The sequence below is a fragment of the Xenopus laevis genome, chromosome 1L (genome assembly GCF_017654675.1).
Source record: "Xenopus laevis strain J_2021 chromosome 1L, Xenopus_laevis_v10.1, whole genome shotgun sequence".
Lineage (NCBI taxonomy): Eukaryota > Metazoa > Chordata > Amphibia > Anura > Pipidae > Xenopus > Xenopus laevis.
The window spans coordinates 105,930,983-105,958,965 of NC_054371.1; the positions used below are offsets into that span (position 1 = coordinate 105,930,983).

The window sequence follows — 27,983 nt, forward strand, 5'->3', positions numbered from 1 at the left end:
CACGTAGCAACAAAGTCTTCAGAACAGCGTCGGTACTGCGGCTTCATTTTCCATCTGCATCTCCAAGGGAACGGACGCTTCTTTTGGCTGCTCTTCGCTGCTGACAGGAACAGAACACGCTGCTGACAGGAACACTGAATCTTCGCAGGACAGGATCTCTGCTTCACTTTCGGGTCACTCCTGATCTGAGGTTTGTTATTTTGGTTCCCTGATCTGAGGTTTGTTATTTTGGTTAAACAGAAAGCGGGGGCTGCAGGTCTGGGGTCTGTTTTTACTTATAGCTGGTGGGCCGCAGGTCTGGGGGTCTGTTTTTATTATTGGTACATATAGCAGGGGGATACCTGGTCTGGGGTCTGATTTTATTATTTGTTCATATAGCAGTGGGGCTACCTGGTCTGGGCTCTGATTTTATTATTAGTACATATAGCAGGGAGGATACCTGGTCTGGGGTCTGATTTTGTTATTGGTACATATAGCAGGGGGAATACCTGGTCTGGGGTCTGATTTTGTTATTAGTACATATAGCAGGGGGGATACCTGGTCTGGGGTCTGATTTTATTATTGGTACATATAGCAGGGGGAATACCTGGTCTGGGGTCTGATTTTATTATTAGTACATATAGCAGGGGGGATACCTGGTCTGGGGTCTGATTTTATTATTAGTACATATAGCAGGGGGGATACCTGGTCTGGGGTCTGATTTTATTATTAGTACATATAGCAGGGGGGATACCTGGTCTGGGGTCTGATTTTATTATTGGTACATATAGCAGGGGGGATACCTGGTCTGGGGTCTGATTTTATTATTAGTACATATAGCAGGGGGATACCTGGTCTGGGGTCTGATTTTATTATTTGTTCATATAGCAGTGGGGCTACCTGGTCTGGGCTCTGATTTTATTATTAGTACATATAGCAGGGGGGATACCTGGTCTGGGGTCTGATTTTATTATTAGTACATATAGCAGGGGGATACCTGGTCTGGGGTCTGATTTTATTATTTGTTCATATAGCAGTGGGGCTACCTGGTCTGGGCTCTGATTTTATTATTAGTACATATAGCAGGGGGATACCTGGTCTGGGGTCTGATTTTATTATTTGTTCATATAGCAGTGGGGCTACCTGGTCTGGGCTCTGATTTTATTATTAGTACATATAGCAGGGGGGATACCTGGTCTGGGGTCTGATTTTATTATTGGTACATATAGCAGGGGGATACCTGGTCTGGGGTCTGATTTTATTATTTGTTCATATAGCAGGGGGATACCTGGTCTGGGCTCTGATTTTATTATTAGTACATATAGCAGGGAGGATACCTGGTCTGGGGTCTGATTTTGTTATTGGTACATATAGCAGGGGGAATACCTGGTCTGGGGTCTGATTTTGTTATTAGTACATATAGCAGGGGGGATACCTGGTCTGGGGTCTGATTTTATTATTGGTACATATAGCAGGGGGAATACCTGGTCTGGGGTCTGATTTTATTATTAGTACATATAGCAGGGGGGATACCTGGTCTGGGGTCTGATTTTATTATTAGTACATATAGCAGGGGGGATACCTGGTCTGGGGTCTGATTTTATTATTAGTACATATAGCAGGGGGGATACCTGGTCTGGGGTCTGATTTTATTATTGGTACATATAGCAGGGGGGATACCTGGTCTGGGGTCTGATTTTATTATTAGTACATATAGCAGGGGGATACCTGGTCTGGGGTCTGATTTTATTATTTGTTCATATAGCAGTGGGGCTACCTGGTCTGGGCTCTGATTTTATTATTAGTACATATAGCAGGGAGGATACCTGGTCTGGGGTCTGATTTTGTTATTGGTACATATAGCAGGGGGAATACCTGGTCTGGGGTCTGATTTTGTTATTAGTACATATAGCAGGGGGGATACCTGGTCTGGGGTCTGATTTTATTATTGGTACATATAGCAGGGGGAATACCTGGTCTGGGGTCTGATTTTATTATTAGTACATATAGCAGGGGGGATACCTGGTCTGGGGTCTGATTTTATTATTAGTACATATAGCAGGGGGGATACCTGGTCTGGGGTCTGATTTTATTATTGGTACATATAGCAGGGGGGATACCTGGTCTGGGGTCTGATTTTATTATTAGTACATATAGCAGGGGGGATACCTGGTCTGGGGTCTGATTTTATTATTGGTACATATAGCAGGGGGGATACCTGGTCTGGGGTCTGATTTTATTATTAGTACATATAGCAGGGGGATACCTGGTCTGGGGTCTGATTTTATTATTTGTTCATATAGCAGTGGGGCTACCTGGTCTGGGCTCTGATTTTATTATTAGTACATATAGCAGGGAGGATACCTGGTCTGGGGTCTGATTTTGTTATTGGTACATATAGCAGGGGGAATACCTGGTCTGGGGTCTGATTTTGTTATTAGTACATATAGCAGGGGGGATACCTGGTCTGGGGTCTGATTTTATTATTGGTACATATAGCAGGGGGAATACCTGGTCTGGGGTCTGATTTTATTATTAGTACATATAGCAGGGGGGATACCTGGTCTGGGGTCTGATTTTATTATTAGTACATATAGCAGGGGGGATACCTGGTCTGGGGTCTGATTTTATTATTGGTACATATAGCAGGGGGATACCTGGTCTGGGGTCTGATTTTATTATTAGTACATATAGCAGGGGGATACCTGGTCTGGGGTCTGATTTTATTATTTGTTCATATAGCAGTGGGGCTACCTGGTCTGGGCTCTGATTTTATTATTAGTACATATAGCAGGGAGGATACCTGGTCTGGGGTCTGATTTTGTTATTGGTACATATAGCAGGGGGAATACCTGGTCTGGGGTCTGATTTTATTATTAGTACATATAGCAGGGGGGATACCTGGTCTGGGGTCTGATTTTATTATTAGTACATATAGCAGGGGGAATACCTGGTCTGGGGTCTGATTTTATTATTAGTACATATAGCAGGGGGGATACCTGGTCTGGGGTCTGATTTTGTTATTAGTACATATAGCAGGGGGGATACCTGGTCTGGGGTCTGATTTTATTATTGGTACATATAGCAGGGGGAATACCTGGTCTGGGGTCTGATTTTATTATTAGTACATATAGCAGGGGGGATACCTGGTCTGGGGTCTGATTTTATTATTAGTACATATAGCAGGGGGGATACCTGGTCTGGGGTCTGATTTTATTATTTGTTCATATAGCAGTGGGGCTACCTGGTCTGGGCTCTGATTTTATTATTAGTACATATAGCAGGCAGGATACCTGGTCTGGGGTCTGATTTTGTTATTGGTACATATAGCAGGGGGAATACCTGGTCTGGGGTCTGATTTTATTATTAGTACATATAGCAGGGGGGATACCTGGTCTGGGGTCTGATTTTATTATTAGTACATATAGCAGGGGGATACCTGGTCTGGGGTCTGATTTTATTATTGGTACATAAAGCAGGGAGGATACCTGGTCTGGGGTCTGATTTCATTATTGGTACATATAGCAAAGGGGATACCTGGTCTGGGGTCTGATTTTATTATTAGTACATATAGCAGGGGGGATACCTGGTCTGGGGTCTGATTTTATTATTGGTACATATAGCAGGGGGGATACCTGGTCTGGGGTCTGATTTTATTATTGGTATAGATAGCAGGGGGGCACCTGGTCTGGGGTCTGATTTTACTTATAGCTGGTGAGCCACATGGTCTGGGGTCTGTTTTTCATTATAGCTGGTGGGCCGCAGGTCTGGGGTCTGATTTTGTTATTGGTACATATAGCAGGGGGGATACCTGGTCTGGGTTCTGATTTTATTATTAGTACATATAGCAGGGGGGATACCTGGTCTGGGGTCTGATTTTATTATTGGTACATATAGCAGGGGGGCCACCTGGTCTGGGGTCTGATTTTATTATTGGTACATAAAGCAGGGGGATACCTGGTTTGGGGTCTGATTTTATTATTGGTACATATAGCAGGGGGGGCACCTGGTCTGGGGTCTGATTTTATTATTGGTACATGTAGCATGGGGGATACCTGGTCTGGGGTCTGATTTTATTATTGGTACATATAGCAGGGGGGATACCTGGTCTGGGGTCTGATTTTATTATTGGTACATATAGCAGGGGGGATACCTGGTCTGGGGTCTGATTTTATTATTGGTACATATAGCAGGGGGGATACCTGGTCTGGGGTCTGATTTTATTATTGGTACATATAGCAGGGGGGATACCTAGTCTGGGGTCTGATTTTATTATTGGTACCTAAAGCAGGGGGGCACCTGGTCTGGGGTCTGATTTTATTATTGGTACATATAGCAGGGGGGATACCTGGTCTGGGGTCTGATTTTATTATTGGTACATAAAGCAGGGGGCCACCTGGTCTGGTGTCTGATTTTATTATTGGTACATAAAGCAGGGAGGATACCTGGTCTGGGGTCTGATTTTATTATTGGTACATATAGCAGGGGGGATACCTGGTCTGGGGTCTGATTTTATTATTGGTACATATAGCAGGGGGCACCTGGTCTGGGGTCTGATTTTACTTATAGCTGGTGGGCCACATGGTCTGGGGTCTGTTTTTCATTATAGCTTGTGGGCCGCAGGTCTGGGGTCTGGTTTTTTTTTTTTTGTTTTTTTTTATTGGTAAATAATACGGGGGGCCACATGGTCTGGGGTCTGTTTTTTCTTTACACATTTTATTAATGAAACATTTTATAAATAAGTTTCTATGTTGTGCTTATAGGGATTGGATACTTCATTTGAATCGCTCCACCCAGATTGCTTCGCTTGGATCGTCTACACAGATTGAATCTTCCTGGTTTCAACTTGGATTGCTTCACTTCTACTTTTATTGGATAAATTGGGAGGGGGGGCACCTGGTCTATAACTAACTCATAACTGTTGTTCTTTACACATTTTGTGGTATATAAATCAATAACATTTTCTAAATAAGTTTCTGCGCTGCAGCTCACAGCTGCAATAAACCAGCACTTCAAGGCAAAAGCAGCACATCAAGCAACCACTCTGAGAAAGGTGTGACAATGCAACCCTGTGCTTCCAGGTAGGGAAAGGACTAACCGCACAACAATTCTGCTTTTCAAGGGACAGTCCCAATTTTATTGACATAAATAAATGAATCATTATTCAAAAGTCCCGCAGCGCTCCTTCCGGATAGTTCCGAAGTTTCGTGTCGCATAACTGTGATGTAACACTATACGTATAAAAGCGCAGTAGAGCTGCATAGAAGGTGGGGTTGGTAGTTCAGTGTAGTAGAACGGCGAATAATACGTTCTGTATCGGCAAGCGGTAGTGTTCCGTGCTCACTGGAAATCATACAAACATGGAGGGTAGAGGCAACAGCTGCAAATGGAATCTTTGCTCCCAATAGTCGGGAGTCATATATATTTGCTGCTCGCAGTTTCTTCCAGGGAAAAAAAATTACAGATCTGCTTCTACCTGACAAAAAAATAAGAGTTTTTGAGAAGTTGTTTTAAGGAAAGAATGGTTAATTAAAGGAGAACTAAAACCTAACTAAAGAATGAGGCTAGAAATGTTGTACATCATATTTTAGGCTTCTGTACCAGCTCAAAATCAAGTGGATATATACTCCCAAAAGGGATATGTATAAGAAGAGATCAGCGCCTGTGGCAACAGAAATTAAAAACAAGCATAGCATAATACGTTCATAATATGAGATATCACCCCGTGCATACACTGGATGTTACATAGGTGTATTCTCCCCTTTTCCTTCAGGTGACTATTAATGGGGGTGTAAGTTAGCGATAGAAGTGAAGAAAAGATAATGCCTTTCCTGTGAAGTGAAATATATTCCAGAGGTGGAGCACCTCCACCTTCTATGTAAAATGCCTACTTACAAACCACTGCTGTGGTGTTATGCATATAACAAGAAGCCCTTTCTGGTCCCTCCTTCAGGGTTCGCCGCTCCTTTCAGGTCCCAGGCCAGGAATAAAACCAGTGATAGTGTAATACCGTTTTTTATTTAAAAACTAATTAAAATCGATTAAAAATTTACACTCACGTTTACCCTGACGGATTTTGCGCATTGAGTCCAATAAAAAGTTTGTATGGGGTTCCCAGGGGTGGTCCTGTCAGCTCACTCCAGACTCCCTCGTGGTGCCTTGCTTCTGGGTTGTTGTGTCCCCCAAAACAACCCAGAAGCAAGGCACCACGAGGGAGTCTGGAGTGAGCTGACAGGACCACCCCTGGGAACCCAAACTTTTTATTGGACTCAATGCGCAAAACCCGTCAGGGTAAACGTGAGTGTAAATTTTTAATTGATTTTAATTAGTTTTTAAATAAAAAACGGTATTACACTATCACTGGTTTTATTCCTGGCCTGGGACCTGAAAGGAGCGGCAAACCCTGAAGGAGGGACCAGAAAGGGCTTCTTGTTATATGCATAACACCACAGCAGTGGTTTGTAAGTAGGCATTTTACATAGAAGGTGGAGGTGCTCCACCTCTGGAATATATTTCACTTCACAGGAAAGGCATTATCTTTTCTTCACTTCTATCGCTAACTTACACCCCCATTAATAGTCACCTGAAGGAAAAGGGGAGAATACACCAATGTAACAGCCAGTGTATGCACGGGGTGATATCTCATATTATGAACGTATTACGCTATGCTTGTTTTTAATTTCTGTTGCCACAGGCGCTGATCTCTTCTTATACATATCCCTTTTGGGAGTATATATCCGCTTGATTTTGGACTTATATACAGCTTCTGTGATCTCGAGGGCTGGAATTTTTCTAACCTACATGGTGGAGGGTCGAAAATGGAAGCCATATGTTAAAAAAGTCATATTAAGACATACCCTAACAAACCATAAGCCTCATCCTCCCCTGTGGATAACACAGCAACCTCGAGCACATGATTACATACCTTAGGGCCCCCTAACAATAATTTGCAAATGCTTACAAACCCCCAGAACAAGCCCTACCAGGCTTATGTTCCACAGGCAGAGTATGGCACACCCAGGGAGCATAGGGCAGACAGAGTATGGCACACACATGGGGCATAGGGCAGGCAGAGTATGGCACACACAGGGAGCATAGGGAAGGCAGAGTATGGCACACACATGGTGCATAGGGAAAGCCGAGTATGGCACACACGAACAATTGGGCAGGCAGAACAGAGCAGGAGACAGGGAAACCTATCAGGACCACTCTAAAATGCGCTACATACAGTGACACAGTGCTGGTGCCCTTCAGAAGTTTGGATGAAGTGTGAACAGGTGAACAATGTGGGCAGTTTCAGTCTGGATCTCAGGTGTGAACAGTACAGGGATTTAGGGTGTGAACAATAGAGGTGATATAAGTGTGAACAATGCAGAGGGGATTACATATGTGAACAATACAGGGGATTATAGTTTGAATTTGATGCTTAAACAATGCAGGGGCCAGTTAATCTCTGCAGTGATACCTTTTAAACTTTACACATGGAAAGCAGACACAACAGGCAGACTTTCATGTGGGGGTCCACACAAGGGGAGGGGGATTCAAGGGTTCTGCTTCCTAGGTAGACAGCCTACACCTTTGCTTTGTGAACAGTTAGAGGATGCTGTTTTTGTAGGACTTTTTTAAGATATATCCTGCCAGGAACCTGACTGATCTTTCACTGACCAGCAGCTTCAAGTTGAACTGTGACTCGATACTGATCAGCGGCCTGCTACAGCTCCGTGACTGAGCAGTTTCTGAGTCAGAGATTAAATAGATGATTAGGTAGACTAGGTAATTATTATAACAATGGGTTTGGAATAACATATTTCATCAGTATAGGTTGCTTTATGAATCGTGGATTGTTCCCACTAATGTCCTTCCATTCCTCCCACTTTCCTATTTCCACTTTCCAAATTCCTTGTTTCCCATTTGTCCAGCCAAAGACAGCCTTCCTCTGAATCTAGCTGCTGGTAGTAAAAGCACAGCAAAGTCTAGCAGTGAACTAGCAACTTCTATTATTAGGAAATCAACATCTGCTGTTGCTGTTATGGGCACATCAGCTGAATGTAGCAGGCTCTGTCTGGGAACATTCAGCTGGTTTCAGGAGGGTACCATCTGTAGCTGCTTCTAAAGAATCAAAACTTCTGCTTAGCAAAAGGCAAGTAGAAGTACAAAGAAAAAATGTCTTAGTTGGTTCTAAAAAGCAACCAACAGTTTTTGCTAAACCTTCAAAGCTAGGATGGACTTGCTACTAGTGAATCTGCAGTTGAGATGAGAAGCCAAGCAGAGGATGTGTAAGATCTTGTGGTTACTATATAATTCTCTCAGAGCACAGTTTTTTCTCTCTTCTCTGTCTCGTTGTGATTTGCGTATGTTGGGTTAGATGTGTGTGCAGCCCTAAAATGATTTAGGGGATAGAGGTCAGATTTTCTATAGATGTGGTCCCACATGCCCTTGAATGGAGATGCATAGGAAGTAAAAGTGAGCCAAAGAAATGAAAAACACATGAACATTTATTATTAAAATTTTCAAACGTTGCAATCAAGTACAAAAATATCTAGTGCAAATATCTTAAAAAAAAAATACAGTAATAATGGAAATGTAGTGAAAACAACTGGAAGGAGTATAACAAATTGTTTTGAAAGAAGTGTGGTGTTATTGCCTGCTTCAGAAGTCCATACTGAAAACGAAGAGCAAATGTTTTCAGTCTTGTGAGGTTGAGGTAAAGGCATTGTGTAAGGGGGAGGTGCTTAATCTGTAGGCACAGTTGTAACTGGAACATTAGACTAGTATAAATGTATATGAGTTTCATAACTTGTAAGGTATACCTGTGAGCCTGTGGCACCATCATCACCAATTGAAGTAGTCATGTTAAAAAGATAAATTCTGGAGTGTCTTCAAAAGAAGTCATTTTCTTTGGTGTCTCTTTCAGCCATAATGTTAAGCATGCCAAATGGGTTATTGAAATGTCAGATTTATTTAATTTCACAGCAGAGGATAGAAGGTTCCTTCAGTTTCAGGCAGGTGGTGGAGTAGCAATGTCAGCTGACTTACACAAGCTTTCCATTTCAAACACTTCTTGCAAGCTGTTCTCAGAAGTCTGTCTCCTGTACATTAAAGCCTAAATGTCAGGATGCCCTATAAATGAGGGAAAATATATATATAAATAATAATATATATAAATAATAAATATATATTGTAAGCTTCCAGGATCCACGTCATACACTTCCTTTACTCTAAGGCATTTTATTAATACACAGGGGTGACCATTTTAGCTTAAAAACACAAAAAAAATAAACTTTTGAAATCTGGGAGCTACCTTCACTCATTTGATGAGTTCCATCACAAAACTGGGCCCTTTGTGTACTACCAGTAACATAACACACATGTTGGAGTCACCCATGTACAAATGACACTTCTTCCAGGATTGCTTAAAGAAGAACTAAACCACCCCAACAAGAAAAGCCCCTACCTACTACCCTAGATAGTCTCCCCGAATAGTACATCACCCCTTTGGTCTTCATTTGTAAGGTAGAGCCATATTGGCACATGCAGAGTTGGAGCAGTCTTCCAGTTCGTAGCAACTGCCCATGCGCCAAAAAGTGCTGTGAATTGCAGAGGGGAAGAGGACCTAAAGAAGATTGAAGATCCGGAAGATGGCGCCCATGAGCTCTGCTGCTATTACTCTGCACAGGTACATGAGCAATGTATTCAGGACAATTTCAGGGGTAATGAACTATGCGGGGGGGAAGCAGGGAGGGGGACTATCTAGTGTAGTAGGTAGGGGCTTTTCTTATTAGGGGTGTTTAGTTCTCCTGTAACCTCCTGGTTTTTCTAATATCCACATTAAATCTCTCTACTTCTTGCAGTGGCAGACAGAACCACCAGCCCCTCTGGGAATTTCTTACACAGGCAGGTACCCTTCCTGCTGTGTCCTTCTCAAAGAGATCTTAAAATATTTTCGCTGCAATTAAAAATACATTTCCACAGGACAGCCTTCCAGTGGAATGTCTGCTCCAATATGTGAGCGCTTGAAGCAGGGGTAAAACAGTTTCACAGATGAGACTCAGGTTGGGCAATGAAACTGCAAAACACATTGCAATATTCTCATTATAGTGACTTTTGGTTAAACTGTATTTCTCTAAAATCTCAAATGCCTTGTAATTTATAAAATTTCAAAATATAAAAAGTACGACGAAAAACACTGAACAAAACACATTTTCTAAAATCTGTAAAGTAGACAGACCAAACAAGCGTGAGAAGAAAATGACTAGATTCCCCTGTGCAACATCAATACGCAAAGCAATTGTAAACCCCAAAAGAGGAGATTAATGATACCTACTGTCTTTTAGAAACCTGTCAGCCTACATATGTTTTCCTTTTTTTATGATGATGACACACATAATTGGCATTTGTTCATGCTTATTTATGCTTTTTGATTAAGTACCCCGTTACTAGTAGTCAACTGTAAAAAACTACAAATCATTGCATTCCAGCCATGTGAAAAAATATATATATTTCAGCAGATTCTCAACAATAAGGGGCCGATTCATCAAGGGTCGAATATCGAGGGTTAATTAACCCTCGATATTCGACTAGGAATTGAAATCCTTCGAATATCGAAGTCGAAGGATTTAGCGCAAATTCTGCGATCGTACGATCGAAGGATTATTCCTTCGATCGAACGATAAAATCCTTCGAATCGAACGATTCGAAGGATTTAAATCCAACGATCGAAGGAATATCCTTCGATCAAAAAAACTTAGGCAAGCCTATGGGGACCTTCCCCATAGGCTAACATTGACTTCGGTAGCTTTTAGCTGCCGAACTAGGGGGTCGAATTTTTTTTTAAAGAGACAGTACTTCGACTATCGAATGGTCGAATAGTCGAACGATTTTTACTTCGAATCCTTCGATAGTCGTAGTTTAAGGTCGAAGTAGCCCATTCGATGGTCGAAGTAGCCCAAAAAAACTTCGAAATTCGAAGTTTTTTTACTTCGAATCCTTCACTCGAGCTTGATGAATCGGCCCCTAAATGTGGCTGTCAGGAGAGGCACTGTGCCATGTATGATTATGACATGCAGTAAAGGTTAGTTAAAGTGGAAATTTCAAAGTATTGAGTAATTAGGTGACAAGATTGTACAGATGTAAAATAATGTAGAAATATTCACCTGCAATTACTTCACATAGTGCAACTCAGTATTGAGTGGTTAAGTTACCCCCTTTCCGGCCCCCAACCCCCTCCTCATTCACTTGCACAGACAGTGGGTGTGCACATTTTTAGTGACCGGCCATCCTCTCCTTGATCGTAGGATCTGCTTCCTCTATAGTTATGCCATTTTGGTGAACACTTTTGAATTTTTAATATTTCTGCATAAATATATGTCCCCCTCCCCCCTACTTGTTAAATTGCACGTGAGCACCGGCACAGGCAGTTGGCGTGCACATTTCTAGTGAGTAAAGTAATTACAGAGGAAGCTAACCGCCCCCCATCCCCAGTGACTGCAGGGTCTATTATCTCTATAGTTATGCCACTGTTGTGAACCCTTTTTTTAATATTCTTGCATAAACAGGACCTAAGAGTAATCTTTTTTTTCACACAAGTTTTAAAACTAGATAATGAAAACCCTATTAAATAAAGTCAAAAACATAATAGTTGCTCAATTATTTATTTTACAAAATAATGCAAGGTTAAATATTTATGTGTGTGGCAATGTATGTGAATTAGTCAGGTGTTTCAATTAAATGGGATGACAAATCAGTAATTAATTTCCATGGTTCCCCTGAGATGGGAGTAGTTGTTTTCAGGGCATAGCTCTTTCGCCTTCAGATTTTTTGTCGCCCACATGCATATAAATGGATTACACCGGAATCCGTATCACGCCCCCTAACTTACTGTGGGTGCAGTCCACTTGTACTTACTACTTGACCTATAGCAGGTGGCAAGGACAGGGCTGCCTCTTGCCCGAAACTTTGCACCCCATATCAGAGTTTTTGTGAAAAGTAATCCAGTGGGATGCAGTTCACGGGGGTACAACTGTGGTAATATTACCCCATGAAGGTACAGTCATATACCTCCAGTGTATATCTGATGAGTAGTGATGGGCGAATTTGTCCTGTTTCACTTTGCCACGAAATTCGAATTTCCAGCAAAATTCACGAAACAGGCTAAAAATTAGTGAAATGCGAATTTTGACGCTGGCGACAATTCGCTGGTGTCAAAATTGTCGTCGATAACAATTTAGATGCCGGCGACATGTGACGCGAATGGGCGTCTGCTTAATTTTCACTGCAGTAGCTCAAGTGGCAGCCTTGAGAATTTGTATATAGAATATAAATAAATATATACACCTAATATTTAGATCGAATCAGTATTTCCACTACACTTACATAACAGACTTAGACAGCATTTACCATATCTATATAACAATGACATTTGGATTTATTTTCTTGGTGGTTTTATGGTATTTACTATGTTTTCTTTATAAAACCTATTGCTATCAAAGCTTATGGTCCTAAGGCAATTTTGCTAAAGGAACCAATAAGCAAAAGGGTTATGGGCAATATCCATTAAGTAGGTAAATTATGTAGCTTTAAATGGTGTTTGCATTATTGATCTGTTTGCATTGACAAAACTACCCCCACCAGGAAATGCCCCTAAAATTAAATGTATTATGCATTATTAAAAGGCCCACATACATGTGAGACTTGACGGCAGAAAGATCTAAAGACAAATTCACAAAAATGTAGGTAAAATGTTGTCTGAAAGACAAAATCTGAAAACTGTCTATTTAAAAGACAAATTCACAGAAGTAGAGATTCTTGTGAATCTGACAAATCTATTGTGTATTAGAACTATAACTCTAAACCACAAAAATATGTTAAGTGCAAAAAACATGAAAAACTTTAATGAAAAACTCCATTTAAAAGTTGACAATGTTATATAGAAGTCAATGGGGCAAATTTACTAAAGGGCGAAGTGACTAACGCAGCGAAACTTTGCTAGCGAAGTAGATAGACTCTAGCGTTACTTTGCTCCCTAAAGCCTGGCTAATGGACTTAACTACGCAAAATCACTAAGATGTGGATTTTACTGAACGCTTCCTCTTGCGCCAGACTTGCCTTCGCCACCTCAGACCAGGTGAAGTGCAATAGAGTAGATAGGACTTCCTAAAAAAAAAATTTTTCTAAGTCCCAAAAAACGCTAGCGTCTTTTCCTTTTTTTCAGGGTGATAGGCTGCAATAAAGCGTACATTTTTTTTTAGGGTAACCGGCTTCCCCCCTACATTTCCTAACATATGGCACATACACTATACCCTGGGCTCATGTGTAGGGCAATATAACAACTTTATTTTTTTTTATTAAAGTTTCCCGGGCTTGTGTGGTGTAATGTATTTGCTACAACATATACATCCATTGAACCTTAACTTCCCGCCGTATGCAAATTAGGCAACGCTAGTGCAACTTTACTTCGCTTGACGCAGTAACGCTAGCTCAACTTTGCCAGCGTTCAGCACCCTGGACGCAATTTTGGATTTTAGTGAATTAGCGCAGTCCTGGCGAATCTACGCCTGCCGAAGTGTTGCGCTGTGAGCGAAGCCATTGCTGTAAAATTTTGCTCCAATGGGAGCTTTTCTTTTCCAATTGTAAAATCTTTTGTTTGTAACCACATGAAAATAATTACAAAAATGAGGATTTCAAGGTATTTCATATTCTTTTTTTCAGATTCATTCTGTGTTTTTGCTTGTCTGTGCTTTGTATATTCAGAATCAGTAGAGATTTGTGGGTTTTTAAATGAGTTTAGTCTAGTAGAGAGCAGAAGCATTTAAGTGACCCCCACTGATTTGTTTGATCTCAGATATTCTTGTATTATTTAAGTTTTGGCAAGGCATATATACCATGAAAATATCAGACATGACAAATCCATATATATTATTTTTTATTTTGGGGTCTTAAAAACCACATTTTTCATACTCTATTACTCAAAAACATGTTAGATTTTTTTGTGTGAGATGTAGTGCTGAAAGTCTTACGACACATATCTCTGCTTAACACCCAATATCTTCTATCAATTATATTAATGGAAACCTCCTTCCATTACCTGTGACAGGTAGGTTTTGTAATGCAATGAGCAGTAACTTGCATTCATATCAGTGGCAGGAGGCAATGGGTCGTTTAAGGCTAATATATATCAGTGAATTTAATCTGTAACAAGCCTTTTGAATTGATATCTATATTTGTAAAGCTAGTGAATAATAATTGCATGTAATACATTTTTTTTGCAATTTTTTGATTTTTGGTGTTTTGAATTTAGAGGCAATATTTTAAAAAAGAGGTTGTGGGTACATATTTTGTAAGTTACTATTTGGTTTGGTCTTGCCTACCTCTGTAAGTACTTCTACTTACTACCTATAGTACTACTATAGGTTTTTGTTCTCTATAAGTCAGGAATCTTCATCAAACAGCACATATTGGATGGTTGTGTGCTCATGTCCTAAAGCAAGATAATATCTAATCATCAAGGCTTTTCTGCTTCATATAAATCAAGAACTATCAAAAACACCCCCAAATTAGATCACTGCCAAGTACAATCTTTTCTTTTATAATTGCTTTCTGTAGGCAGTACCTCCTCCCAAAGACCATGGAGAAGGGAATGCCAGTTATGGGATGAAGTCGTAGGTGGATATTTCTCTTGCTGTTGACAGCAGCATCGGTGTGGTTATCCACTTTTCGTGGTGCTATGGATTCTGAGAGATGCACCCAGACAGATTGTTACCTGAGGAATCCAGTAAGTGAAAGAAGAGCAAAGTGTATGTGAGTATAGAAGCAAATGCATGTTTCCCCAGGCCAAGCTCTGCAATTCCTGCAGCAAGCATGTGGCACATAAAGCAACACAGCAGGACCTAGTGAGTCTAGTTCTACTCTGTATTCATCCACACACACTTGCACTGGCATACAGTCTGATGCTATTTAGCAGTAAGGCACATGGGATAAGAGAGCAGCTCACTAAAATTTTGTTTCTCCACTGCAGGCAAGCAAAGCCCACACTCCAGATGGGGGAACAAGCATTGTGCCCTCCCACCAGGAGCCTTATCCCAGTGAGAGTGACCAAAGAGAGATACATTTTAATCCAATAAAATGCAGGGTGCTGGCCCAAACATGCTCTGCACTAATGCTTGATTTGTTTTTAATTCCTGTCCCCGTTCAAAGCCCAACAGAATAGGGTTTCATGGGGGCCCCTAGGGGTGAAGTTGAAAATGAAGTATAGGATGGTCTAGGTAGGGATTAGCATAGACAGACTGATGTCTCTTAAAAACTCAAATTGTAGCAGAGTTAACTGCCATTTTCTGCCTAAACTTATGTTTTTAAATAAACGTAGCTTCCCCATAAGTCTTTTAAACCTCCAGAACAATGCCCATATCCTTGAAAAGACCTAATAGTCTTTTAGGTACTATATTTTCATAAATAAGCAATTCATTTAGCTGGCTATCATTTTTAGGCTATAAATTGTCAGTCTTACCAAGTTGATAATAAATGGATGAACCACCTTATGGTCCCTGTTGGTTGGTCAGTGTATAGGACGCTTGTGTATTTGTGATGTCCACTTTGCTTGCATCTGCTAATCTTTGAAGACAGAGAGAGAAAGAGAGAGAGGGGGGGAGTGGTGCTGCAGCTATGAGGCTGTCAGCTGGTCTCAGGCTTCTGATGCTGTGTGAGTAGGAGGAGCAACTGTGACAGTGTCTGCTGTAGATGAAAGTGTGCTGTAGCAGCTGATTTTGCTTGTGTTGGCTTGAGATGGGAACCGATCCTCTGCTAAAGCTTCCCTGACCCACTGATACTTCAGATGTGCAAGTGGGAAAGGGAGGGCCAGACTGACGTGCTTTTAGTGCTGGTATGCATTGCATGTCTGGTTTGGCCACCTTCTGGTTCACCCTCCTCCTCCTTATATGTGCTGATCCGGATGTAGACGCTCTGGGGGCAGACACCTTCTTCTTCCTCTTCAAAGGATTGGCCCTGGCAAGTTCCTGTGCATCTTCAGCATTCCCCTCCTCTTTGGATGCGCAGGCTTCGTTCACCTTTACTTCTTCCTTTTCCTGCCTGCAACAGTAGTAGGCTCTGGCAATGGCCTCCACTCATCCTACCTTCCTGAGCCAGTACAACATCTTTTCAGTGCTCAGCAGTAGAGTCGCCTCCGCATGAGCGAATTTTGAAAACATCTTGACACGCTGGGAGTCTCAAGACCTGTCCCTATTCCAAGGTGAGCATGCTGTTAAAACCTCTAAATTTATACTCTCCAATGCCCCCCACTGGTTAACCACATGTTTTCCATTTCCAATCCTCTTAATAATTCCCATTTTCCCAGTGACCTCAGAGTCCCAGCAATACAAGCATTAACCATTTGTTCCCAGCAGCTGCTTTCCCATGCAAGTTAAATGCTAATACACCTCTCAGATATGTAGGCTCTGAACGTGTAGTGTAACCATAGCATAATTTTCCTCCCATCTGGACATGCAAGTTATCACTGCAGTATCATTTTATAACTTCTTCTCCAACAGATAAAGGCTTTATCAAGTAATTTGTAAAAGCTGATGTATGACTTGCTCTGTGCCTTGTAGCCAACATATATTGTGCACCCCTTTTGACCCAAAGGGGGTTCTTTGTGGTGCTTTGATGCTGAGATGCATTTTGCTTTGTGCCATGCACCTTCAACCATATTCATTTTTGTTCCTTGATGTAAATGCATGTTCTGCTAAGTGCTGTGCAGCCAAACATATTTGGTGTACTACGGTGCAATAAATGCATGATAAGTTCCAAGCTGCCAAAGTATATTCGCTATTGCTTCCTGCAACCAAAGTGTGCACTAATGTTTTAGTCAGCCAAAACCTGTTCTGGTTTTACCCAGCGGGTAAAATGTGTTATGGCTTGTGTAGTGCATCCAAAGCACATGTGGTCTCACACCCTGCAGCCAAATCAGCTGCATCATTGCACAACAGCCAAAGCATGTGCCACATCATATCCTACAGTGCATTTTGACCTAAGGCCAAAGGGTTCTCAACATTTTCAACTGAATCCAAGACATGCTCAGTGTTGTGCCCTGGTACCTAAGTATGCATTCATGGCATGCTTTTTTCTAATGAATGCTGAACATGACACATTTCACCATGTCACCAAATTACCATGTTTTTTCCAACAAAATGCCAGATTTAATTCAGTGAGAAAAAATAAAATTTCATGGTTTATCACCTGAAAACTCATGGAAGAGATTCCATTTGAGGAGAAAATTTTTTACTCGTAATTCAGTTTTTCTAAACTGATTCACAAGTCAAATTGTATTTTGTCCATGAGTTATCATGTGATAAACCTTTTCTCACTGAAGTGTCATGGTGGCATGTCAGAATTATGTATGATGTGCCAAAATGTGTTATTTTAATATTTAGTTATTTAATATTTAATTATATTCCATATTTCAATGAATGTTATGGGAGTTTCATCAACATTTACAGTGTGAAGATGACATTACTTCCAGTGTGCCAATATGCACAGTGTTTATAACTACAAAGGTCCTTTCTGCTTGGCAAGTCTGTAGCAGCTGTTGATGAAATCTGCCAGTGGAATCCTGAAATTACCACCATATAATTACAGCGTTACATTGCATCATTGTGTGCAATTTATCAGGACAGGTGCATTGGTTCACCCCGCAAGTACACACAAGGATCATGCAAGGATCATGAATGGGCACAAGTACATTTTACACACCTTGTTGTTTGTAAATGAGCCCTATGGTCTTTATCTGCCAGCTGAGTTTTGCTTTTGATTGTCCATTGGGTTTGTTCTGTATTATGCCCCACTGTCTCCTCTGAAACTGAGTGCTCATTTACAAACATCAGCAATTGTGACCCTGTAAATGGATGCCAAGTTAACCACATTGACGCCATTCATAAAAAGAGGTACTTGCAAAGATATAAGCTCTTTGCTTTTGCTAATATTTGCGGGGAGATCCAATGCACTTCCTAGCTTAGTGAATAGTCGCAGGTGATGGCTGGAATTACTGTCAACCTGGAGGTGGCATTCGTTCCAGGGTTCCACTAGAAAGTATATGCTGCTGACTTGCTGCATTGTAGGTGCATAATCCTGAGCACCAGATTCCTACACACACTGCATGCCATAGCTTCTAATGGCTTCTAATTCTAATTCCAGAAATTTAATTCTAATTGTCTCATGGCTTAAAGCTCAAACTACCTAGCTAGCCTGTCCTCTGTGTAGGTGAAGGTGTGATTTATTCAGCCATATTGTCCATTGGGTTGTTTTATAACATTGCATGGATGCACTGTGCAGGGAATTGCTAAAAAAACTCAAACTAAAATGCACTTTCATCCCTATGGTGATCTTCAGTGTTTTGGTTTCATTGACATTCATTGGTTTCATTGATTGATTTTTCTGTACTAATACTGGACCACCTTCAGGTAGGAGTCCTCTCAGTGGATAAGTAGCAGTGGGGGGGGGCTGAACAAATATTAAGGTCTAGTTTGCTAAAGGAAAGCCCCAGTCAATGGCTCTTATGTGGGTAGATCATGGGAGTGTTGGGGTATAAACAGGGGCATCAGACATGGCCCAAAACATTGCTAGGATTAAGCCAAAGTAAAGATGGTTTTATAAAGCATGCGTGTGCTGCAGTACTTTGTTATATGTGATAAGAGATAGGCCAGAGGTGCTATTAAGATGCACATTTAAAAAAAATACTATGGCCCCATTCTACGTGACCCAGGGTGGGCCCTATTTGTCAGCAGACTCTGTACTAAATAATCATGCTTTTTCATGGACATTGGATTTGTGAAGTTAGGTGCAATAAGAGTGATAGACATAAGCATTAGTTATGTGCACCCGACGCAAACCCCCTCCCTCCACCCACCTGAGCCCGACTTCCAGGTTCCTTTTATAGACCAGCACCAACCTGCCCTGCCGATGATGTCAGAAAAGGGGAGGGGCGAACAGGTGCGCGGCTATAAAACCAGAAGCCAGCAGTGTAAGGTGGCGGGTGGGGACCGCTTGACCCGGACCCGCCCGCCACCCGCAAATGGGGGTGCGAGGTCGACCCGACCCACCAGCAGGTAAACCAGTATTGGGCCGGCCGCACATCGCTAATAAGCATTGAAATGATCAGACATCCTGCAAGAAGAAGGAAATCTGTATCTAGATAAGTTTAAGAGAAAAATACTCTTTATACATGTTTATGTACATGATTTTTTTTTATTGTATAATTGTATAATAAGCTTTATATCCTTATTTAATCTGATTGCTTCTGGATCTTTTGTTCATTTTGATAAAAATGTATATATCCCTAACGGTTACCACTAGCTTCCATTGCATGCAAAAATACATGTTATTCTAGCACATCAGCAAAGCAGCCCATCCCCCATGCATACAGTGTGAGATAGATTAATTTACAAAGTGAGATGTCTTCACCCTGTCTCCGATATATTCTACCACCCCCATCTTATCTTTGCACCATTTATTTCCGATATAAAAACACAAAATTCCTTCTAATATCCAAAATGCGGGCACTACAAGAGGAGATAAGGATCGAGGTAGGAGAGAAAGGATAATTATTTCAGGGAAGTAAGCAAATGCAGGGTCAGATGAGGTGAGATAAAGCAGGGTGGAAAATGCTGCAGATTGTAGGGAGCTTCAATGCAGTGCTACAGCAGGCAGCCACGTTTTAGCATGTCAAGAAACTGATGTGTTCTAAAGGCCAGTATAACATTGCTTATTCCATGCAATTTTTAATAGATTAATGTAGTAACGAATGTTTTTTTGTCTGCCATCCCGGTATGCCTGAAACATTTATATAGAGATAGCTTATTATCTGTGTTTTGTTGAGAGAATGCTTCATAGATATTTTCTACAGGGAGACATCTTATTAGTCTTGCTTCTAGAGGAAACCTGCAGAAAATGAGAGAGAGAGGAGCCGTAGATAAACAGCAAATCAAGAAGGAGAACTGCTAGTGTTACCCTAGAAAACTGGCAAATGGAAAAATTGTAGGTAGGCATTTGAAAATAAGTTCATTGTTGTGGACCTTTTAAGTGGATTAAGTGGATTAAATGGATTTCTGTTTTTTACTAATATTATAGAACATATAATAACTCTTTACATAATTCTGAACATTTAGGGGGTTATTTAACAAAGGTTGAATTTTAGAGTTTCTTATACCTGGAATGAACTGGCAACTTGAATGGTTTCTAATTTAAAAAAAAAAACTTGAATGGAAAAGACTCCAAATAGCAAGTTTGGGGTTAACAACCCGAAAATTCAAATAAATCGATTTTTCAGCGTGAAAAGACTCAAATCAATTGGCAAAACCCTGCGAAAAAACTCGAACATCATGAAGGCTATTAACATCTTGGTTCAAGGGACCTTGGTTCAAGGGACCTCTCCCATTGTGTCCTACATAACCTTAACAGTTTTTGGTGTATTTTTGGATTCAAGCTACTTCCAGGGTGGGGTATAATACATCTCGAAAAATTCAAGAAAATTCGATTTTTGACCAAAAAAAATAACCTCAAAAACTCGAATTTTCATGGACAACACAACTTGACCCTTAATAAATAACCCCCCTTAAAATGATAGAAATTGCTAATTTGGGAAGGTCTACCGCAGACCCTTCAGGCCAACTATTGGATTATAATGGGACCTACAGAGAGCCATCAGTGGAGGACCAAATCAGCTCACAATGAGGTCCAAATCTCATGGGATTGTCTAACTTAATAGATATGTTGACAATGGTTTAGCCAGATATCAGGCTGACAGGCTGTCTGGAAATCATCATACAAGGTCAATAAAAGCTGCTAACACTGTGTCCAGCTCTTATTGGCCCATGGATAGCCGCATAAGCTGTGTCTTGGGCCAGGCTTGCCAAGGCAACTGGAAAATCAGAGAGGAGCTGAGTTTGTCAGAATGACAAAGAGGGGTTCTAATAATAGTTAGGCACAAACCTCTCAGTGCACTAAACCTATAACAACAAGCCAGAGACATTTGCAATAGTGGGGGCAGGAAATGGGTCACATCTAACTGAGTGAGCAATTGCTAATTGTGAGCAATAAAGAAAATATAACCATAAAGCTGGCCCATATTAGTAATCAAAATGCATATCCAGTTATCTAATATCCAGTTTATAGGCTAAAGCAAGGATCCCCAACCTTTTGAACCCGTGAGCAACATTCAGAAGTAAAAGGAGTTGGAGAGCAACACTAGCATGAAAAGTGTTCTCGGGGTGCCAAATAAGTGCTGTGATTGGCCGTTTAGTAGCCCCTATGTGTATTGTCAATCTACATTGAGGCTTGGTTTGGCAGCGCACCTGGTTTTTAAGCAAATAAAACTTGTCTCCAAGTCTGGAATTCAATAATAAGCTCCTGCTTTAAGACCACTGAGAGCAACATCCAAGGAGTTGGAGAGCAACATGTTGCTCATGGGCTACTGGTTGGGGATCACTGGGCTAAAGGGTCAGCCTTGCTAACTGCTTTACTGAAGGTAGATGTAGATCACAACAACATCTCTTCACCTCCATATGGTAATGTCAATTTTAGTATTGATTTTATCTGGTTATTGTATGCAGTTATTGACAATAAGCAGGCATTCCAAAGTGCAATACTAAAGTCACATATGAATAGTCTGTGTTACACCAAAGAACATCTGCAGCTCTTGCCCCTTCCCCACCCAACTTGAACACTCTTGGTACGTTGATATATGCAGAATTCCCTTCGGCTAATGCCATGTAGCAATTTTGGAGATTTTTGCCATTGTGTTTTTTTTCCACCCCACTCACTTTCATACTGTCAATTTTTAAATGGCAGTTGCATGAAAACATTGGTATATATTCATGTTCACGATTTAGCCAGCTACATACAGTAGGAGCTTAAGGGTGGTGAAAACCATTGTGGCTGCCTCAGGGATCACACTTTGTGGGGCTCACACAGCAGTTGTGCTCCCCACAGAGCTATCCAATTTTTGGAAGGAACTGCACTGGAAGTGCATTTTGTAAGACAATGTTTTATGGCTTTATATTAAACTGATGCCATAGGTTTTAATTCAACAACAATGGGAGTTATAGTGTAATTATATATAAATCATATTTTATTTTTGGTGGTAATTGTTTTTAGAGATTTTTATTTAACCATATTTAAAAAGGTTATTACCCATGAGCAGACTTTTATAGAATTTTATATTAAGAATTAATTTCTTGAATATTCAAGACAATTAATGGAAGAAGAGAGTGCAGCAAGAGCACATGAGGATCTTTTTTTCAAGTACAGCCCTATTTTACTTGTTGGGACTGTCCACCACACAGGGGGCCTAGTGGACTAATAATTGTGGCATCCTGTGGGAAAGGTAATGCTGACTTAGTAGTATGGGGGCCCATGATTACTGGTAGTATTATGGTTATTAGTCAAGTTAAGCACCAGGCAGAAACAATTAGTATATGATGACAAATACAGTCATCCACATCTTGTAACTTTGGTGTACACACTCACATGTTTATGTTGGTTCACACACTTACTTTATAAGATAACATCATTTTTAACACCACACCATGCCTAGTACAGAGTAATGAGCTCCTGATCTAAGGGTTGCATACTAGTCTCTGGAATTTCCATTTAGTTTTTATTGGTCCAGGGTGGGATTACATTGCAGGGTGCACCAAACCAAGATTGAAGGCCTGTTTTGAAGATCTCTTTTATCAGAAATGATATACATATGTATAGGCTAGAAGAGAGATCAACTTAATGACATTGTCTGTCAGGGCATATTTTAATTATCTGTGTAAAGCACACAACTTGCATCTCATTTAATTTTGGACTGTTTCTTTTTTAAAGTACTGATTAACATGTTGAGGACTTAAAACAATTAATAATACATGATAATGTATTTTGTATTTATATAAATAGATAATTATTCCACAAAAATTCAGTTTTTAATCTATTTTGATATTTTTTCTAGCTGGCTCTTACAGAAACTATTAACATGGAAAGAGGAAGAGGACAGAGGGAAGGTGCTGGTGTGAGCCGTAATAGTTATCCACAGCAGTACAGCTATCCTTCATCACAGAATTTAGAAATACAAGAGCTTGCATCTAAAAGAGTAGATATTCAGAAGAAGAGGTTTTACCTGGATGTAAAGCAGAGTGCAAGAGGACGTTTCTTAAAGATAGCAGAAGTATGGATTGGCAGAGGAAGGCAAGACAACATTAGGAAAAGCAAGCTGACTTTGTCTTTGTCTGTAGCTGCTGAATTGAAGGACTGTTTAGGTGACTTTATTGAGCACTATGCTCATCTGGGACTGCGTAGCAGTCATGCACAGAGGAGTGAACATGGAAGTGAAAAAGAACATGAACCTAGAAGGAGGCCACACCCATCTTCCCCTTCTGGATCTATAGGATCAGAAGAACCCATGACACACAGTGTTCTAAAAACTGAATATATTGAAAGGGATAACAGAAAATATTACCTTGATCTTAAAGAGAACCAGCGAGGTCGTTTTTTACGTATTAGGCAAACAATGACAAGAGGTCCTGGAATGATTGGTTATTTTGGTCAGAGCTTAGGCCAGGAGCAAACTATAGTTTTGCCAGCACAAGGGATGATTGAATTTAGAGATGCATTGGTCCAGCTTATCGAAGACTATGGAGAAGGAGACATAGAGGAAAGAAGAGGCGGGAGTGAAGAACCTCCTGAGCTTCCAGAAGGAACTTCTTTCAGGGTAGACAACAAGAGGTTTTACTTTGATGTGGGCTCCAACAGATATGGCATTTTCTTGAGAGTAAGTGAAGTTAGACCGCCTTATCGCAACACAATTACTGTCCCTTATAAAGTGTGGACTAGATTTGGGGATAATTTTGTTAAGTACGAAGAAGAGATGAAGAAAATTTACAACAGCCATAAAGAAAAGAGGATGGATGCACATGTGGACAGCAGCGAAGAGCAAGAATGTCCCGAATAAAATATTTGTAAAATTACTGTCTGGAACATTTTACATGTCTTTTATTTGGAGACAAATTCTGTAGGCTTTCAATAGGATTTTCCTTTTTTTTTGTTCGTTTTTTTGTTATTTTTAGCTGTGTGTCATTCAAGAGTCTGGTATGTGTAAACTACAACAAAAAACATACGTGAGTATACCAGCCTCCTTAAAGCTACTTCAATAGATTAAGACTATAGGATGTTTTTGATCAGCACAAAAATTTCAACACTTAAATACCTTAGGTAAGGCTTGAATTGCACTATCAAATCTAATTCCTTTATATCTATATTTCTACCTGTATAGATATATTCTACATATACAGAAATAAGTATCTCCAATGACTTTTGCTGTATTTGGTTTGAAGAGAAAAGCTTTGCCAAGCTTATTATATACTGGGCATTTAATACTGTGAATGTATAGGAAATGCATTTACAATTTTTAAAAGATGAAATATATAAGTTTAAGTAGCTGCTGGATACTGTATCAAACTGTCATTGTGACAGTATAGGAAGCTGGACAGTGGGTGTTTTAGTGCTCGGTTGTTTATGATGTTTTTAGCCAAGGAATATATATAAATCTCATAACGAAATAAGCTATTTAAATGTATAACAGGTGCACAGTTGAGAAAAATGGGAGGAAAAAAAAGAGCCTTTACCTTTTTTAAAATCCCACAGTGTTGCCTTCAGATCTATTAATATTGCAGAGGTAAAATAAGGTAAGACAAATTACATTTTCTTTGCTAATGGCTCATGAACGAAAATGTTCTCCGTTTTCACAACTGTTATCTACATATTGGTGCACCTACATGTAGGTCTGTTCTAAACTGACAAATTATTTAAACTGTCAGAATATCTATTTGTGTTGGGTTATAATAAAAAATGGCAGAATTAGGATTAGATGTTATTTAATAGCGGTGTGGTGCAGCATCCCATAGCAAAAAGAGTGGATGGGTAAAGATATTGGATCCACAAGAGAGAGGGTACTCATTAGAGTAGTGGACAACAAAATCATATTAAATCTGCCCTTACCAATGTATTTTTTGCACAATGGTTGCTGAATTTGGTGTAGAAGCACTGAAAAGTTTTATTTTGTTAAAAGAAAAAAATATATATATATAAATATAGATATATATGCCATTAGTGTTAATTTGATTAGTTAAATGAACAAATATATATATAAATATAAGTATATCATAATTGTGCATGTAAGGAATACCCAGAAAGTTACTTTTAGTGCAGTTAAAAAGTCAGGTACACAGTTTGTATCACTGAATGCAATTGCTGCTAATCTCAGTGCCTGTAGTAATGGGGGGATATAATCACACAGTGTATTTGGTGTATGAATGTAACTGCTACTATCATTTATTATCAGTTTATATCAATAAGGACAATCTGTGACCAAGAGCTGGAATTATTAATGGACCAATAATGCCAGCACTTGAAATTCCTTAAAAGCATTTACAGTTGGGACAGGTTTACTAAGATTCCTGAAATTAAAAAATTTAATTTTTTCCTTTTTTGTCAGGGAAAACTCAGTTTACTGATTTTTTTTTACTATTATTGATTTAAAATTTCTCTTGTGCAAAACCAAAATATTTTTCTGCCCAGGGAAAGTTTTACAGCCAGGATCAGAATTTTTACCCAACAATTGTTTTGGTGACTTTCCATTAATTAATATTGTGATAGAATTTTGGCAGGCGTGCTGTAATTTGAATCATAAGGTAAAAAATAAGTAGTGTAAAGACATACAAAATTTGTTAAAAGGTACTGTTGAAAAATTTGAACAATATTCACACTTCCAAAAACTTGTTTGTTCCAATTGTTTAAGTGAAAATTTAATTTTTAGTAAATCTGCCCTAGTGTGCAATTTTGAAAAGCATGTTATTTCCAGTAAGCATGATATTTGTATACCACTGCATACATTGTATTCAGTACCTGTAATTGTTCTGTTTGGGTTTTTGGCAAATCAAGGCTTGTTGAATGCAATAGACTGAGTGGGGCTTTGTGTAGACAAATGTATGGCTAGACACATCAGAACCAATAGTAAACTAGCTGCAATAAAAACATTTTTGGTGTTACTGGTCCTTTTAGAATGCCCATTCTGTTATTATTATTATATATAAATATTACATTTTAAAAACATCAAAACTAACTCAATAGGCTTTATGTGCTGCCCTCAATGAAATGAATGGTAAACATTTATCTCATATGTTATATTAGTTGGCTAAAGGGCAACCACAGACATTTATGGTCTCCCAGAATAAAGCAGGGCATGTATGTGTCCACTGGGATTGCAACCATGGACCAACCAAATTTTTTTTTGTCCTGTTCGATAATGTCTGCCAAAAAACAACACATTTTTTATTGTGCATACCCCTAAAGAGTATAACATATTTACTGTCAAAATAGCATCAGTGAAACATTTGAAAACATGAAAGTATTTACGTGTCAACATAGTTATCCTATCAAAATACCTATTGAACTAAGCACACAATCACTTTAGGACAGCAGGGATCCAGAATATGCACCATAAATCAAAATACAATTTTTTGTAGCCACAAAGTCTCCTGCAGCATTAAAGGAGCTTAAAAACATCTTTTGTCACATTAATAATGCAAGCATTTATACATGCTCTGTTTAAAGAAATGCATTCCATTTTCTTGATAACATTTAAATTAAATTCTTCTGTTTTATTATTTGAAAATATAATTAAGTTATTTTACCCTGCAATCTAATGCTTAATATGGAAATAGTGCAATGATTCAGAAGTTAGCACTGGTTCTGTGCTAAATTGGAGTGTACTGGGTACTATGATTACCTCCCACACTCCAAAGACATACAGGCAGGTTAATATGCTTCTGATATAATCTACTAAGTGTGAGATTGTGCCAAGGACTAGATTGTAAGCGATTAACAATCTTTAAAAAGATCTGTGTAAATGCAGCAGTGTTATTTAAAGGGTGATACAAATAGAAGAAGCTGCATTAAAATTCTATAAACCTTATAATAATGTAGTGAATCCTATTATACCAAACCGCAAGAGTGAACTATATGACTTTAAGTAATATATTGCAAAATCTACCTAGATTAGTGGGACTGTAGTTACAATGTTTATGATGTAACCTTTTATGTATGTTAAATATTCTCCAAACAGAAACTTGTGTAAATTTCAAGACATCCAGAGTTGTCTATAAGTGTTTCAGCTGCATATATGTTGGTTTGTGATGCCTTAATAATTTTCTGTAGAAAAGCTTTCCATAGGGCATAATTTATATTCCTGGAGAGTGAATTTGCATGTTTTAGTACATTGTTTTTGAGACTTGCCTTTGTCACCTCTATCAGTAATCAGTAAAGGTCGACATATATTGGTCAATCCTCTACAGTGTTCAACCAATTTGCCTATTGTGAGACAGACAGATTGCGAAAATGTGGCTATACACATGCATGGCTACATTTTATTGTTCTGCTCATTTGAGCAGAATTGGAAGTGAAGAAGAGCTGTGGATTCTCGCTTCCTCTACAGACATATTCAGCATACTAGAGGGCTTGATAGCCTAGGACCCACTGCATTTTTCACATTATATATTATCAAACCTGTCCATGGGATTCAACAGCAATGCTGGTTTTGACTTTGAGGATGCTGGGTGTCATACTCTACAGCAGCTGGAGTAGCAAAGGTTGCTTTGTCTAGTCTTGGGGTTTGCTTTCTATATAGATTCTGTGGAAACCTTACATCGAAGGAAAGAAGGACCTCAATAAAAATATATTTAGGTACTAGGCTTTCAATTTAAGTTTAGCCTTATGCAATGCCATTTTCAATTCTAGTAGACAACTAAAGATTATGTGGCATGATTATATAGTCTATAACATATATCTAGGCTTGATTGTAATATATGTATGTCATTGTACCTTGGCAATGCAATTTTTTTCATGTCATGGCCTGTGACACCAAGGGGCCGATTCACTAAGCTCGAGTGAAGGATTCGAATGAAAAAAATTCGAATTTCGAAGTA

General features: G+C 39.6%; 1 protein-coding gene and 1 long non-coding RNA gene across 5 annotated transcripts; one reads left to right on the forward strand and one right to left on the reverse strand.

Moving 5' to 3' along the window:
* Positions 1-13: 13 nt before the first annotated feature.
* On the forward strand, positions 14-27,956 carry purg.L (purine-rich element binding protein G L homeolog). Of its 4 annotated transcripts, none has more exons than XM_041561455.1 (4): positions 14-194; positions 4,743-5,060; positions 14,581-14,749; positions 22,955-27,956. In XM_041561455.1, the coding sequence occupies exons 3-4, from the start codon at positions 14,702-14,704 to the stop codon at positions 23,951-23,953; spliced, it is 1,047 nt and encodes a 348-aa protein (XP_041417389.1). In that variant the 5' UTR covers positions 14-194; positions 4,743-5,060; positions 14,581-14,701; the 3' UTR covers positions 23,954-27,956. The 4 variants fall into 4 exon arrangements, with proteins under 4 accessions (XP_041417389.1, XP_018109896.1, XP_018109906.1 ...); XM_018254407.2 differs by having other exon boundaries at positions 14-190; XM_018254417.2 differs by lacking the exons at positions 14-194; positions 4,743-5,060; positions 14,581-14,749 and adding an exon at positions 15,889-16,219.
* Positions 8,457-15,569, reverse strand: LOC121393313. Its single transcript, XR_005960969.1, has 2 exons — positions 15,482-15,569; positions 8,457-9,099 (listed from the first exon to the last, which is right to left on the reverse strand). It is a non-coding gene; the product is annotated as an uncharacterized LOC121393313 (long non-coding RNA).
* Positions 27,957-27,983: the final 27 nt, after the last annotated feature.

Excerpts from the sequence above, each read along its gene's own strand:
- purg.L (XM_041561455.1), top strand. The coding sequence starts at position 14,702 with ATGGATTCTGAGAGATGCACCCAGACAGATTGTTACCTGAGGAATCCA. Across the intron at positions 14,750-22,954 it reads ATTGTTACCTGAGGAATCCA|CTGGCTCTTACAGAAACTAT; the intron begins GTAAGTGAAAGA and ends TATTTTTTCTAG.